Genomic DNA, 16,485 nt, shown 5'->3' with positions numbered 1-16,485 from the left:
AGAAATCAATTAACCTAACAGTCATACTTTTGGACTTCAGGAGGAAGCCGGAGTACCCGGAGAGAACCCACACATGCATGGGGAGAACTTGCAAACTCCTTGCAGAAGGAAGACCAACCAAAGGAGACCAATGGGACTCAATACAAAGCCATGGAGGTTAGCCTGGAGACAAGCGAGACTCGCTACGAAGCCCTGGAGGTCAGCAGGAGACCGACGGGACTCACTACGAAGCGAAGTGTATTGGAGATGCCTCTGATCACACGTCTGAATACAGGCGGCTGATTCTGTGGCTGGTCTGAAACCGACTGGCTGTCTTTGTGGGTTTCCTCTTCAGATGGCTGCTGGTTCTGCTGTTCCACTCTGTCCCTCAGCCTCTTGTTCAGCTGTTCCACTTCAAGCTGCAGGAAGGTATTTTACTGCTCAAAGGTGGTGTTTATATGCTCCAGAGCGGTGCTTTTTATCTCCAGAGTGCTGTTCTCCTGCTCCAGGGCGGCATTTATCAGCTCCAAAGTCTTGTTTTCCTGCTCCAAGTAGGTGATTCTCTGCTCCAGAGCGGTGCTTTTTTGCTCCAGAGTGGTCTTTTCCTCCTCCAGAGCGCATCCACCTCAAAAATATGTAGTTGCGCCCCTGCCTCTTCCTGCCTCTTCATTTCAGTCACATTTCACTTGAAATCATATTTAACTCTAAAATAGCGAAGATCACATTTGTCACAGATTATGATGGCTAGAATAATCAGTGACCTTACTGTACAGGCTTGTAATTAATGCTAGAGTTTAAAACAAAATAAAAAACTAAAATTACATTCTTATTTTTAGACTCCTTGTGTATATTTTCTGGTGAAGATTTTCTGACGTGGAGGTTACTGTACTTTTAATCCTCAGTAATGTATCTGCTGGGATAAAACTGACCAAATGTGGAAACCATAACTGTTTAACCAGAGGGCTGGACTCCGTCCGTCCCTCCGCCTGCCTGCCCGCCCCGGTCTTTCCTGGTTGGCCGACTCCTCAGTCCATCACTGGGGCTTACAGGCCATGGGCTGATTTAAGTAGATTAGATTGTGCTGGGATGGAAAGGGAATGTTTACTGGCACCACTATCTGGTCAGAGCAGCAATGGCTTCTTTATGGAAACATTTCTGCATCCTCATCCTTCATCTGCGTTCATCTGCCTCGTTCCACCAGCAACCTGCCAGCAGGTACGTCAGAAAGAAACAAACCATGCTTTCTAAACCTCAATAGTCTCGGATCTTTGACTCTTGGCACCTTCACTTATGGATTTGCTGGCCGTTTCTCTGCTCTAATTTGACATGTTTTTAATTTAAAGCATGTTTTTGTTACTACTTTATTTGAGATAAAATAGGGAGGAATGTAATCTTTAAATGCTTGTTTTTGGCTGACATGGTTTCGTCATCCAGCTGGTAATGAGCAACATTTCTATCTTTTGTTAGTTATGTTTCGAGTCTTGGTTACATTTTTGAAAGCTTTAAGCAATTTCTCCATAAAACTGAATGTTATTAGGCATAAAGAGAAACTGTCATGCCCACTGAACTAATGTTTATTAATATAATTTGATAATTAACAAACAGGACCCCAGTTTCATAGAAACAGCTCAAACTGATTCTGAAATCCTCTAAATCAGCTGGAAATGGATGTTCTGAAAACCTCGTCTTTTGTTTACCTGATTATTTAAAACAAACATGAAGTTTAATTTAATTATTGCATAATAACTTGCATTGTTATTTATTTGTTCCACATTTTTCTGTTGTGAGAACACCATTTAAAGAAAAAATGAGTAATAAATCCTGCAAACATGTCAGGAAAATGTTTATATAAAATGTCTGAACTGTTCAGAATTTTGACATTTGAAACAATATTTAGATATTTAGTGCCAAATCATCACAGAAACAGGTTAGTGTCAACCATTAAAAACTTATGTTTATTATTTTGTAATAATCTTTCTGCTTTCAAAGCTTTTTTCCATGTATTAATAAGCCATTGCTACTTTCACTACAGCAGCCAGTGAACCCTTAAACCATTAAACTTCAAAATGTTGTGCTTTTTATGTTCTGTTTGTTGTTTTCTCACATTTACCTAGATGTAACGCAGATCTGACCTTTCACCTCCAAAAAATGGATTTTCTTATCCGTTGGCTAAACTTTTAGATTCAGTTTATGGCATCACAGAATCTCCCAAAATAATCCTGCAGTCAAAATGTCCTGCCTCAACACAGATCAGTTTATCTATTTTATTTGTTACCTAATGTATAGATTCAGAAAAACTTACTTTTGAAAAAATAATTCATAATTAGTTGACTTTAAAAACTGATTTATATGTTGAAAGAAATGAAAACTGTAATTCAACCTGAGTTTTACTAATAATAAGAGTTTGTTTGTTTTCTGGTTCCCTAATTGAACCTAGAAAATAACAGAACTATGATAGATGTCAATAAAACAGAGAAGAGTTAAGATTTATAAGAACTATTCAGAATCTGACATTTAATGAAATACTAGGGGAAATAAATGAGCTTTAAACAGATATTGAAATGATTCTCTGCGACTCACTAAAAACTAAAGATCGATCTGTCCTCTGGAGGTGGAGCAGAGGAGGGACACACAAAACGCAGCAGCTTTGATTCTGTTCTTGGACGCTTTGGCGACTGTGGCTCTATGGTAACGTAGTCGTCTTGCGATCGGAAGGTTGTAGGTTCGATTCCAGCTTCCTCCTGCCACATGTCAATGTGCCTCTGGCCAAGGCACTTAACCCCAAATTGCCTACCGATCTGTGTATCGGTGTATAAATGTGTTTGTGAGTGTGACTGGGTGAATGTGACTCTAGTGTAAAGCGCTTTGAGTTCTCAAAATGACTGGAAAAGCGCTATATAAGTTCAGTCCATTTACCATTTGCTATATTTGTCTAAATATATTAGACAAATATATTTGCCTAATATTTGTGTGACATTCCTGCATCGTTTTGCTTGTTTTCTCTTCAAACCTTTAACTTGATCTGCTTCATTTGGTGGCATTTTGTTTATGTGCAGTTCAGCTCCAGAGCTTTGCAGGTAAAGACAAGCGACCCAACAGGCTGTACTGTGCATTGATTTGCTGAATTTCATGACGATAAAATAGTAAAAAACAATATCTCTGTTAATGTTTCTAATTTTAAAGGTTTTCTGTTATCGAAGAGAGATTTGTTTCTATGGAAAACTCACCATGAACTGACACAGAAACAGTAACATCAGACAATATGCTGCTTTGTTTCAGCCTCCTCTAACCTTTTCTACATCATTTACTTTCATCACGAAAGTCCAAAGCAGCTGCAGAAATGAACTACTTTCCTCTTACTGTTTAAAGAACACCTTTGCTTTTATTAATTTACTTTATTTTGACAAATGATTTAGGAGTAGAAATGTTGAAATAATTTCTTTTGGAGGTTGGACTCCACTTATCTGAGGTTTAAAGAGACCCTGAGCCTGTGTGCATTATTCTGCACCGGCTCTCACCGACACATTTTGATCCTGTTTCTTGTTTGCCTAATCCTCTTTGTTCCTCCTGCCTCTTAGCCGCCTGCTTGCTTTTCACCAACAGGCCTAGAAGCTTTTTCTCTCTAACTCGCCGTCTTTGTCTACATTTGGGTCATCCGGCCCACTTTACTGACAAAACCAGCGACCCAAAGATTAATGCAAGAAAACATCATGATGTTTTAAACTCTTATGAGAGATGAAATGAAGCCCGACCGACTTTAGTTTGATGGCTGAGAATCGTCTAGAACAGGATGGTAGGAAAGGCTTTTAAAATCATTCAAACACAGGCAGAGGTGGGTAGTAACTAGTTACATTCACTGTCTAAATGTACTTTTAGGAGACTTTTTTACTACGATGTACTTTTTAATTTTACTTCATTTTATTATAAAGTATTTTTACTCTTATTTGAGTAAAATTTTGTATTTTCTACCCACTGAATGAAAAACAAACATGTTTTAGCCAAAAATCCACCAGACACAGACACAGTTGTTGTTAAAGTTTCATAAGTTTGTTATTGAAATAAACAGATTTGGAAACATTTCTTTTGCCTGATTTTATTATTTTTTGTTATTTATTTGAATTATTGTCATTTCGGTCCTTAAAATACCAACATTTAAACCTAACTTTACATTTTGGTCCATCTGATTATGTAATTTTTAAGTATTAAATGATTGATAATTTGATCAGTTACTCAGTAGTTGTGTTGAGAGGTGAGGATGAAACTGGACCCAGGTTATGGTGAAGTAATGATGGTTTGATGAAGAAAGGTTTCATAAAACTCCAGGCAGTCCAGCAACTGGAAGTGACTCACCACTAAGACCCGACAGGGAAACAGACACAGGTGGGATTAAACACACCGGGAAGGTTTCAGGGAAACGGGTTGGGGTTGGGGTTGGGGTTAGGGTTGGGGTTGGGGTTGGGGTTGGGGCTGGGGTTGGGGTTAGGGTTGGGGTTAGGGTTGGGGTTGGGGTTGAGGTTGGGGTTGAGGTTGGGGTTGGGGTTGGGGCTGGGGTTGGGGTTAGGGTTGGGGTTGGGGACAATCAGAGGGAAGACAAAACAACACAGGAACTAAATTAACACACAGAAAACCAAATCCTCACTTCTTATCAAATACTATTTCACTCTTACTTGAGTAACTTCTTGGATGGACACTTTTTACTTTCACTTGAGTAAAAACATGTTAAGGTGGTGCTACTCTTACTGAAGTACAACGTTTGGCTACTCTGCCCTCCTCTGATTACAGGAAAATAAAGAGAAAAGGCTAAATTACAAGAAATACATTGAAACAGATTGCACAAGCACATTTTGACACACAAATAGCTAAAATATGAAGAAACTGAACTGATAATATAATCTCTGGGTTTTTAGAAAGTAAAACTTTACTCTTTGTTTGATTCTGCTTCTGGGAACAAGTGTCCAAAAAGTTTTTAGTAGTAAGCTGTTTTAAGTTTAACCAAGTTATTTAACATGTTTGCATGTAACAGGCTGTATTTTGGTTTGATGACCCCTGAAACCAGGATGAAAACGTCACTTTATGTCTGCTGACGCGTACACAAGCAGATGCTTCATAGATGTTACTTTAAGGATTAAGACAATGTGAAATCCCCCACTGGAAGAGAGCCACTTTCTTTCTGTATAATCTGCAGAAACCCATTAATTGCATCATTATATAATCGCTGCAGTCCCTCAATCTGCTGGCCGCTGCCCTGACCCGGTGCACAACACAAGATCAGATAAATCTTGTTTTGGTTGCAGGGATTTGGTCAATCAGCCTGGATTTGACCGCTCTATTGTCTGTCTGCTTTTCTGACTGGGAGACATGATTCATCCGTTCATCCTCTGACAATATAAACCATATTTATTGTTGCATGCAGTAGGAAAGATGGAGGAATTGATTAGCTGAAGCCGTCTTAATATTGGAACAGATATTATTGGTTATTGCTGTTTGTATCCCAATGTTATAAGTTGGATCTTGGAGTAAAGTTCAACTTAAATGTGATCCAGTTTCAACTTGGTAAATCAGTTTGGTTCACATCAATGTTAAATTGACACAAAGCATCAAAGAAATTGTTTCCATTTTTCAAATTTTACTACATTCGACATGGATTTTGAAGTTGTCCATTGACTTTCCATGTTGTGATGCTAAGGTCCATTTAATTTTCTATTAGTTTATACAGAAAAACTCCTCTTTTTATTCTGCTTAATAAGAATAGGTTCATGATGTAGACTAATTAGATCCCTCCATTTGGTGATGCAAACTTTAGTTTCACTATAAAACTGAAAGTTTGAATGCGTGATGTATTTATATTTAACTTTAACTTTTTCAATAAAATACATATTAACTAACAGATGTGGGTAAAGCACCCAGAAACTGAGCTGAGGAGACAGTAGCACTACTTAAATATATTTTTACTCAAGTAAAAGTAAAAAGTAGCCGTCCAAGAAATTACTCAACTAAGAGTGAAGAAATGTTTGATGAAAAGTCTATTCAATCTGATCAATTATCAATCACTTAATATTGCATTATTGGACGAACCAAAACATAAAGTTAAGTGGAAATTTCAGTATTTTAAGGACCAAAATGACAATAATTCATGTGAGTAACAAAAAAATCACAAAATCACACTCATGTTTGCATAATTAACTTTATGATGCGAGTCGTAACAATCAGGCAAAATAAAATTTTTCCAAATCAGTTTCTTTCAATATAAAACTTATAAAACTTTAACAAACTTTAAGTGCAGGTGTTTGTCTGTTTCTGGTTAAAACATGTTTGTTTTTCATTCAGTGGGAAGAAAATCCAGAAATTTTACTCAAGTAAGAGCAGAAATACTTTATAATAAAATTACTCAAGCAAAAGTAAAAAGTACAGCGTATTAAAAATATTCCTAAAAGTATTTTTTCCAAAAAGTTACTCAAGTAAATGTACTTGAGTAGATTCTAAATAGCTACTAACCAACTTCGCTAAGTTTCACCTTTTCGATTGAAGATAAGTCTGATATGCCAAATAGTTTAAGCAACCACTATAAGTTATGAGTTATATGCCAAAAAATGTAAAACAAATAATTAGAAACTTGTTAGTTTTGGGTCATGTCATCAGACATCAACCTGCAGCAGAACCGGAAGGCAGCTCTGAGATTTCTTCCATCTGATCAGCACAGAGAGGAGGAAATGTTTTAAACACAGAGTTATTATTTTGTTCATAAAATCAGAAACAGGACATGGCGTGCTGCTGGAAAAACGCTGCTGCTGCTTGAATCCCTGATTTCAGACTCAGATTGTGGCAGTTTGAAAGAGAGGAAACTAAAAGATTAATCAGATCTCTTGTTTCCAGTTAAGCTGATTTCAGTATTAGATTCCGGTCCATTATTTTCTACTTTAGGCATTTGTTTGGAAAGTGGGTCAGAGCCGCTCCACTCAGCAGCAGCAGCACATCTTTGTCTGCGCCAGGCTGATCACCAAGTGTTGGTTTTAATCCAGCGGGTCGCCAGCCGGGTCACTGGGCTCACCACATGCTCTCTTCACAGGTTAAACTGCAAATATCACTTTTCTTTGACCAAATCTGCTTCATAGAAGAACCCACTGCCCCGCTCTGACTGCCAGGATCATTAATATGGATTACTGTGAGGTCACTTAAAAATCAAAACAAAAACAAAAGCAATTCCTGACAATGTAGAGAAAGATTTTCAAACAGAAAGAAAGCAGAACAAGAAGTCCTGGACCATCAGGGTCGTCTTTTTAAAAACTATGAACGCTGTAATCGCTCAATCTCTTTCCTATTGCTGAATTATTAAACTTCATCACTGCAGTTGTTGGGTTATTTTCTGACCTTCTGATTGAGAAACAAAATCTGTAAAAGGTGTAAAAACCTTTTATAGCACTGTGTTTACAGACTCATTTAATAAATTAGAATATTATGCAAAAGTCCATTTGTTTCATCACTAAATGAAACATTATTAATTACACAGAGATGAATGTTTGAAATGTTTTTAATTCTGTTAATTATGATCATTTTCTGCTTAAAGTCAATTAAAACATGACAAGAATATTACGTCAGACTAATAAAAAATACAGTGTAGCTTTGATAAAAAATATGTTTAAAAGTTAGACATTTTCAAAACGTACTTTTAATCTGACAAATAACCTTCATCAGATGTAATTTACTGAATAAATTAGAATATTCAATCAATATAAAATATCGATTGAATAAATTGCAAAATATAATTTTTTTAACAAAATTATTTACATTTTTTATAGTTTTTTTACTGACTAAGCAGCTAACTGCAGGCAGGTCATAACACATTTTAGTCAAACTGACTGACTTTGTCAAATGTTTAAAAGAGTTATCGCTGCATTTAATATTTGCTGATTAATTTCACCAGAAACATTAAGATTAAAGACAAGTCTCAATGTAAAAAACTGTAATAAGATGAAGTCAAAGTGTCTATAAGAACTCATTAGTATAGAATATTATGCAGAAATAATAACGAAACGTGGTTGGTAATTCTCCTGTGATTTCTGTTTACAGCTCAGCGTCTGCAGTCAGAGGTAAGTTATCCATCAGAACATTTTAAACAGAATAAAGGTTTGAATCTGGGATGTAGGAAACGTGCAACAATTTTATTAGGAAATGCTTTTGTCAACTAAAGTGATAATCAGACATGCAAAAAATGACCTAAATTAGCTTTAAAACATATAAGGGCAGAATAAATGTGTGAACAAAGGAGACAATATTTCAATGATAAATACATAAAGTTTTCTGTGAAATCGGAATATTTTTGATCGTTTCTTATCCAGATGAAGGAAGCAAAACGACGATGAGAAATGAAGAAAACTTGTTTTTCACTGGGGAACCGGAGGTGAGTTTAACAGTAACAATCAGTTCAGGTTAATTATTCACAACATGTATCATCATAATGCACTTTATGAAAAATGAAGAAGTCAATTCAATCCAGTAATACACTCAATAAATCCCTAATTACATCAGAGGTGGGTAGAGTAGCAAAGTTTTATTATTTTATAATAAAATTACTCATTTTAAGGTACAGAATACTCCTAAAATACTTTTAGGAGTATTTTTACTACTCTTTGACTGTACCTTATCCAAACATGCTGTCAACCATCCATCTTTTCTTTGTGTAGTCTTTTCCTTTTTTAAAATATTTATTTTTTTAAAAAGTACTCAAAAAAAAAAAAAACTTTTTGGGGGAAAAAATACTTTTTCCCCCCCAAAAAGTATTTTTTTAGTCCAATAAATGTAACTGAGTAAATGTAACTAGTTACTATCCAACTCTGTCTCCTGCAGAATCCTCTCGCTGCACAGAGAAAGTTGCTCCAAGCAGCAGGAGCTGCTCTTCCTTTCTCTCCTCTCAAGGTGACATTAATAATAAAATCATTTCTCCTCACACAGTTTGAGGATTTTTTTAATGTTCTTGTTGTTTCCATGCTGCAGGTGTTGTCCAGCGGAGAGCCGTGTATTTTGTTCCAGGCGAGGAAACTTTCTCTGCGCTTTGAGAAGCAGAGACCGGTGGACCTGACAGAGCTCACCTTTTCTCCTCAGAAGCTTGTCGACACGAGGGAGTCGCTCTGCCAGCAGGACAAAGCCACGTATGTTCACAGATCTAACGCATTTCAAAATACAAAATCATAAAAACATCATACAGATTTGAAAAACCAGGAAGAAACATTCATCAAATCATCAATAAACATCAAATATGTTGGTCCATGTTGCAGTGATTATGGACTGAAAGCACCTCTAAATAGACAGGTTTTTAACTTTTATTTAAAGGAACTCTCTGTAAAAATAGCATTTTTGCAAAAAGAAAAAAAAATAGAACACCTGATCAAGTGTTTTTCTTTAACTCCTTGTATCTGTGCGTCTTCTTCAGGCTGGTCATGAGGTTTGGAGATGTGGAGGAGTTGAGAGGCTTATCAATCAGGTTAGTCTGTCTGATAATCAGCAACACTAAATAATAATCATCATCCATATAGTTTTAAACTGCTGTGGAAGTCTGATGTTAAAAACAACAAAATGACAAATCATTTCAAAACTTTCTCCATCTTTAATGTGACATATGTCCAGCTCAAATCAACTACAAATCAGTGACTATTTGTGGGGAAAATGATGTAAAATAAAAAAATTCTAATGACCTTGCAGCATAAAAGCACACTTGGGGTGCTTTTTGTTTTAATTTCAGTTCAGTCTTATACTACTGTCATGAATCTAATTCACTTGAAATAAAATGTAACTGTTTTAGTCGGATTTTCATCCTGGGTGCACAAAGCAGCGTGATCACAGGTCCTTCCTCCCAACAGTCCTACACTTTATAACTATTGTTGCTCACAACAAACTCCATAAGCTGTTTACATCTATGCTGTTGTTTACACAGATTTCTATTTTCTTGTTTTTTCAATAATATATAATGAGCCCAGTTTGTGTATCTGCAGGCTTACACTAGCATTTCATTGGCTGCAGTTAGACCTTCATTTCACAACTGAGGGAGAACAGAGGGTCTTTCTGTTTATTCTATTCTGAAACAGACATTTCTGTACATAAAACATAAAAAAGATAAAATTGAATCCTGCAGGATTGACAGAAGCCCTGAGAAAGAGCTTCTCTTCATCTCAATATTTCATCAGAATATGCGCACAAAAGAAATAATTGATTTCTTTTCTCGTTTTAATTTATAATTTTGTTATAAATCCACGGATTAGAAATTGAAGCACCAAGTAATGCTTCCAGTGAGAAATGACTGATTTGGACGTGCAGATCACTGAGGATAATGTGATTTGATTGGCAAAGAGCTGTCATGTCCATACGAAGCCACCAGAGGGCGTAGTTTTTGCAGCTGTATTAGATTGCATTATTTGCATTAAGACTGGATATATGCTAGTTTGCAGCCTCCAGGTTCCTGTAACTCAGCAGATTTCAATAAGGATATGATTTGTATTTTTTTTAATAAAATCCCCTTCTTTTGCTCTCGATATAGGATATCTTGCTGCTCTCTCTGTTTACAATGCGTAATAGAGAAATGTCAGATTTATGTATGAGTGTTGCAGTAAGATAACCCATGATGGGGTTTGGTTTGTCTGAATAGATTTTTTTTTCTCCAGATTTCAGCTCTCCAACACATTTTACGAGTCCTCGGGTCAGTGGTGGTTCTCCGTGGACCGGGTCTCTGTTTCATACAACACTTCTGAGGAGGTTGTCTTCAACGCCACGGATGTTTACGCTCCGGCCTCCTCCTCCTACCGCTGCCTCCATGTCAGCAGTCTGCAGAGATACAGTGGTCTGTTACTGCCGAGCACTGAGCATGCACAGCGCTGGGCCATCACCTTCATCGACTTCCAGGTACCAAATAATGTTCTCCCCCATGGGGCCCCTGAACCCGCCCCGCCCCCATCTATCTGCTGGAGGGCAAAAAGCTCCAGCCATGATTATCAGTAGTTAGGTCGTGCTTTTAATGCTGCAGAACTTGTGAACGAACGTTTGGATGTACGTGAGACTTTGAACTTGCGTCTGTATTGCTTGCATTATCCTGGTTCTCCATGTCATCTGCTTTACCTGACCGCAGGCTCATGGTTGATGTGCTGAATATCTCCTCTGGTTGTGGCCCTGATGTTCTTTACTGTGCTGTCATTTCGATTTTTCACCAGCTAGACAGCAAGATAACAAAACTTCTCTTTCGTTTCACTTGTTTACTGAAGAATCAATCAATCAATCAAATGTTATTTGTATAGCACATTTTAGCAGCAAGGCATTTCAAAGTGCTTTACATCATATCAAACACAGAAACACAAAGCAACATAGAACCAATAATCAAAACACGACATTAAGTCAAGTTCCATCAATAAATTTGTAATTGATTACGTTTCATATACAATCCTAAACAGGTGGGTTTTTAGTGGAGTTTCATCCAGAAAGGTTTCCCTGTTACACTCCTACTGTGTTATATGGAACAAAATACCTGTTGCTATTTTTATTCCCGCTCACAATCACACAGTTTAAAACGATGTAAACAGCATTTTAATGGGCTTCTGGCACCAGGCCCCGTTCACCTCTTTCACAGAGCAGGGACTCCGTCGTCCCTCACGGATTTTTGTGCAATTCTATGGTACCTGTTAGTGTCTAGAATTTACAGGGTTTGTGTTACGCGCAGAATGGCCTCTGACCACCTCCTTCACTTTGGTCATGTAAACTGAAATATACAATGCATATTATTAGCTAATGAACATAGCAAATTAGCCATGCTTACTGCGAGCTGAAATAAAAACATTTTCATAATTGATTTAAACGTACAAATTATTCACATCACTGTTACACAAAACAAAGAGACAGTTATTCTCACCATTAACCAATACCTATGAACAAATCTTGTCTGAAACAAAACATATTAAGGTAATAATCAGCTTAATTTAGGAACCCTTCGGTGTTACATTCAACCATCTTGAATCTTTTTTTTAGCGTCACCAAACAATGCAACAAAATATCCACCAGAGAGAGTCCCAGTGTGGTTTTCAAAAAGGTGTCACGTCGATCCGCGTTTCCCCGGTCCAGTTTAATTCACAAAGGCAACATAGTGTATGTTTAAAAAATGTAAACGGCAACCTAAAACCAACTCTGACAGATCATCAGTAGAGCAGGCGTTAGCTAATTAGCTTCAACTACATACTACAGCTATGTTAGCTTAATAGCAGCTGTAGCCAATCTATCACAGCGATCGCTTATTAATAATCCCAAAAATAAACATCAAGCCTAAAGACTTAAAATTGTAACGGACTGAATGTTCTGTTCTTTGAATGGGAAATGTTTGAGTGTTTTTTTGGTGTTGAGTTATTGTCAGTTAAAATGGCAACGAGTCTGAGTGCAACGTAGCCGTCAGAGAAGAGGGGGAAGAGTAGCTTTAAGTTGTTCTGTAATGGTTTTTCTGTGTTATTTTTCCCTTTGCTGTGGCCCATGGCCCTAAAATACATGTCCAGGTTTCATTTTGTTAATGCGGTCATTCTACCGCAGCAGCGTTGCTACGAACGGCCAGTAACAGAATTGTCTTTTTGCCCTCCAGCATTGTGCGGATGCGTGAAATTTCCAGATATAAACAATAACCTGCAATCAGTCCATTATATGTCTGTTAAACTGAATTATATCAACTTTAATAAACGGGTATTGATGTGTTTAGATCCAAGCATTCAACATCAGTGAAGGGAGGTTTTCTCCTGCGAGCGACTGCACCACAGTCCTGACCCCAGCCATCCTGATGGGCCTCATCACCTCCCTGATCCTGCTGCTGGTTCTGGCCTACGCCCTGCACATGGTCGTCCACCTGAAACACATCGAGCACGACGACGACCAAAAGCCTGATATCTACTTCCCTCAGAGCCCAGAGCAGCTGGACCACTGCTGCGAAGAAAGCTCCACCGGGAAGATCGTGATGTAGGACAAAAAGAAGGTTCCTAAAACAGAGACAGAGCTGTGACGACCCATGGAGTCATGTTTCTGCTCAGGAGTTCATTTTTAAGGAAATCATTTTATTAACTGTCTTTGTAACACATTTAATACAAATATTAATGAGAAAAAAATTCTCTGTGTTAGTTGCAACAACTAATTGTTTAGGTTTCACTTTAACAGTAGAAAAAACAGCATGTTAGGGGTTTTCTGTCTGCAGCTCATAAGCATTCATGTGAAACCAGCTGGTTACTATACATTTTAGGCACTTTATGATCTGAGCAGAGATGAATGTTTATGACAGCCTTTACTTTGGAATGAAAAACACATCAATTATGTGTGAGGCAGCAAATTTGACAGGTTTAAGCTCTGCCCCCAGCTGGGTGAACTAAAGCAGGAAACAGTTTGTGATCGTTGTTTCCTGCAGAGACTCCCAGACAATCAGATTCACCTTCAGACCAAACTAGCAGCTTCCTCTCAGTGAGTCCAGCTGCAGGAGAGAAAAGTGGAAACCTCCAACTCTGCTGCTTCAAGCTGCTCACACTGAAGGTGAGTTGGACCAAGAACACTTTGAGGGAAGTTAGTAGAGAGAGGGAGCCGTGACTGACTGGACCTTCTCTGTTTTCAGCTTCATTCAAAGACAAAATGGCTTCCAGGTTAGAGGAGGATCTCTGCTGTTCAGTCTGTCAGGACGTCTTTAAGGATCCGCTTGTTCTGTCAGGTAGCCACAGCTTCTGTAAGGAATCTCTGAAGAGCTGGTGGGGAGAAAAACCATCAAGAGATTGTCCAGTTTGTAAGAGGAGATCTTCAAGGTCTGATCCACCTTTAAATCTGGTTCTGAAGAACCTGTGTGAGACTTTCTTACAGCAGAGAGATCAGAGACTTTCAGAGGATCTCTGCAGTCTGCACGCTGAGAAACTCAAACTCTTCTGTCTGAACCATCGAGATCCCATTTGCTCCATCTGCAGAGATTCAGAAAAACACACCAACCACAGATTCAGACACATTGATGAAGCTGCTCAGCATCACAGAGAGAAACTTCAAGAAACTCTGGAGCCTTTAAAGAAGAAACTGGAGCTCAGGAAGGAAATTAAAGAGAAGTTTCATAAAACAGCAGAACACCTGACGGTCCAGGCCCGACACACAGAGAGGCAAATTGTTGAGCAGTTTAAGAAGCTTCATCAGTTTCTAGCAGAGGAAGAGGAGGCCAGGCTGGCTGCACTGAGGGAGGAAGAGGAGCAGAAGAGAGGGATGATGAAGGAGAAGATGGAGGCTCTGAGCAGAGAGATAGCAGCTCTTTCAGACACAGTCAGAGCCACAGAGGAGGAGCTGAGAGCTGCAGACGTCTCATTCCTGCACAACTACAAGGCTGCAGTGGAAAGAGTCCAGCGCTGCCCCCTGCTGGAGGAGCCACAGCTGCCCTCAGGAGCTCTGATAGACCAGGCCAAACATCTGGGCAACCTGGCCTTCAACATCTGGAGCAACATGAAGAACATGGTGACCTACACTCCTCTGATTCTGGACCCAAACACGGCTCATCCAGGACTCCACCTGACTGAAGATCTGACCAGTTTGACTCCAGGAGAGGAACAGCAACTTCCTTATAATCCAGAGAGATTTGAGGTCGAGTGGTCGGTCCTGAGCTCTGAAGGCTTTAACTCAGGGAAGCACAGCTGGGATGTTGATGTTGGAGATGGTGGAGACTTGGAACTTGGTGTGATAGCAGAGTCTGTCCAGAGGGAGGGTGTCATGAAATGGTGGTGTATGGTGGTGAGGAAAACGCAGCAGGCTCAGGATGAGATGAGATATGGTGGTTTAATAGTAATCCAAGAAATAAACACAGCCCAAAAACAGTCCCAAAGCCGGGCAGCATGGCCGAGCTTAAGCCAGGGCTCGACACCGGTAGCAACCGGTAAACGAGGGACGAGAAAATAGACTGGGCACATGGAACTAACTAACGCCAAGAGCAGCAAATACCGACAAGGACCCAACAAAGACACAGAGACACAGGTGACACTAAATACACAAGAGGTAATCAGGGAACGAGAAACACCTGGGGACTAATCAAAGGGAGACAGGACAACACGGAGACACAGATACACATGAAACTCAAAATAAACACACAGAAAAACACAGATCCTGAGAGAGGGAAAGATAGAGTCTGGATTGTTGCTTCTGTGTTTCTATGAAGGAAAATACAAAACATGGTCTCCTCCAGCTCGTCCCACATTTCTCTCAGTCCAGAAGAAACTCCAGAGGATCAGAGTGAATCTGGACTGGGACAGAGGAAAGATACCGTCCTTTGATCTGGATACTAACACAAACACACACACTTTCAGACACACCTTCACTGACAAGATGTTTCCGTACATCAGCACTTTGTGTAAAGTAAAACTCTTACCAATGAAGATCTCAGCGGTCAAACAGCAGCTCTGAGGTTTTCAGCATGAAGATCAAAAAGTCCAAATGAAACTTTATTGATCAGTTTAAAACTGGACTGATGTTCTGGTTCTTGACTCTGTAACTGGATGTTGGACTTCTTAACCCACTGGACATCTTCATCTGTCATCTTGAACACTGTGTCCTCAGCCCACTGATGGACTTCTTCACCAGCAGTCGACTTTCCAGGTTCATCCTCAACATCTTTAGCACAGCAGTGGAGATGGTCACCAGGCTCACATACCTTGGGGTTCACATCTCCAACACCAGGTGGCAGAAAGGACGGGTCGGTCTCCAACATTAGGGATTGCTTCTACAGCTGATTGGTGGAGAGCAGACAGACTTCCTGCCAGAGAAGCAGGAACATTTCTGGAACATGTACCAGAGTCAATGGAGCGACGGAGACCTGCATGTCCCCAACAACCCTGCACATGGACTGTCCACCTGGATGAGAAACATCTTTTCCCCAGATGCTGTGAAGCTGCTGAAATGTTGTTTATGATAAACTGAACTCAGTTTCTGGGTGTAAAACCTTTGTTTTTTTTTAACAAAATTGATTTGGATTGAATACTTTAGTTGAAACTCTGAGACTTGGGTTCAGTTCTTCACTGCTTCGTGTTTTTCATGATACAAGACTCATAAACTTTATTGGGGCCTGCCCATAGTAATGCATGGAGGCAGCCACTGCCTCCATGCATTACTATGGGCAGGCACCTATTGTTCTACACCCAATAGAAAGTCTCTTTATAGACGACAAATAGCCCTCTCATACGCTTCAAACGGTTTTCCAATACGTCTCTCGGTTCCTGAACGGGAAGGAGTAGTTCGGACTGCTTTTTCCATATAAACTGACTGGGTGTCTCACAAAGATAGAATTCTTTCTCCACCTCTCTGTCTCACACACACTGGACAGTTAGCAGAGGATTGATAACCATAGCAACGGAACACAGGAGGCGATTGGCTGCTGGTTAGGACTACAAATACGCATCACTGTAGTTCTAATCAATACTCAGTTAAAACAGAAGGCTGAGCTGCCATTTAGAGCTACTGGCTGTTTTGGCCAGTAAATAACGGATTTAACCCAAA

At 39.2% G+C, this 16,485-nt stretch overlaps 2 protein-coding genes across 3 annotated transcripts; both read left to right on the top strand.

Moving 5' to 3' along the window:
* The first annotated feature begins 1,077 nt into the window (after positions 1–1,077).
* LOC116709774 (V-type proton ATPase subunit S1-like) lies at positions 1,078–13,096 on the top strand. The gene is made up of 8 exons (XM_032548428.1): positions 1,078–1,194; positions 8,047–8,066; positions 8,316–8,377; positions 8,824–8,892; positions 8,971–9,125; positions 9,407–9,457; positions 10,632–10,869; positions 12,695–13,096. Exons 1-8 carry the CDS (start codon positions 1,112–1,114, stop codon positions 12,950–12,952), a joined length of 936 nt encoding a protein of 311 aa, XP_032404319.1. The 5' UTR covers positions 1,078–1,111; the 3' UTR covers positions 12,953–13,096.
* A 76-nt stretch (positions 13,097–13,172) lies between these two features.
* LOC116709773 (nuclear factor 7, ovary-like) lies at positions 13,173–15,987 on the top strand. 2 transcript variants are annotated; one of them, XM_032548427.1, is made up of 2 exons: positions 13,173–14,691; positions 15,097–15,987. In XM_032548427.1, exons 1-2 carry the CDS (start codon positions 13,606–13,608, stop codon positions 15,394–15,396), a joined length of 1,386 nt encoding a protein of 461 aa, XP_032404318.1. In that variant the 5' UTR covers positions 13,173–13,605; the 3' UTR covers positions 15,397–15,987. The 2 variants fall into 2 exon arrangements, with proteins under 2 accessions (XP_032404318.1, XP_032404317.1); XM_032548426.1 differs by having other exon boundaries at positions 13,173–13,509; positions 13,589–15,220.
* The last annotated feature ends 498 nt before the right edge of the window (positions 15,988–16,485 follow it).

Source organism: Xiphophorus hellerii, chromosome 20 (assembly GCF_003331165.1).
Source record: "Xiphophorus hellerii strain 12219 chromosome 20, Xiphophorus_hellerii-4.1, whole genome shotgun sequence".
Taxonomy (NCBI): Eukaryota; Metazoa; Chordata; class Actinopteri; order Cyprinodontiformes; family Poeciliidae; genus Xiphophorus; species Xiphophorus hellerii.
Note: the sequence above shows the minus strand (reverse complement) of the source record. Positions and strands in the feature narration are given on the sequence as shown.

What these genes read in the sequence shown, in the direction of transcription:
- LOC116709774 (XM_032548428.1), top strand. Translation starts at nt 1,112, where the DNA reads ATGGCTTCTTTATGGAAACATTTCTGCATCCTCATCCTTCATCTGCGT. An exon ending in CACCAGCAACCTGCCAGCAG is followed by an intron (nt 1,195 to 8,046) that starts GTACGTCAGAAA and finishes TTCTGTTTACAG; the next exon opens with CTCAGCGTCTGCAGTCAGAG. An exon ending in TTGAGAGGCTTATCAATCAG is followed by an intron (nt 9,458 to 10,631) that starts GTTAGTCTGTCT and finishes TTTTTTCTCCAG; the next exon opens with ATTTCAGCTCTCCAACACAT.
- LOC116709773 (XM_032548427.1), top strand. Translation starts at nt 13,606, where the DNA reads ATGGCTTCCAGGTTAGAGGAGGATCTCTGCTGTTCAGTCTGTCAGGAC. An exon ending in TTGGTGTGATAGCAGAGTCT is followed by an intron (nt 14,692 to 15,096) that starts GTCCAGAGGGAG and finishes AGAAAAACACAG; the next exon opens with ATCCTGAGAGAGGGAAAGAT.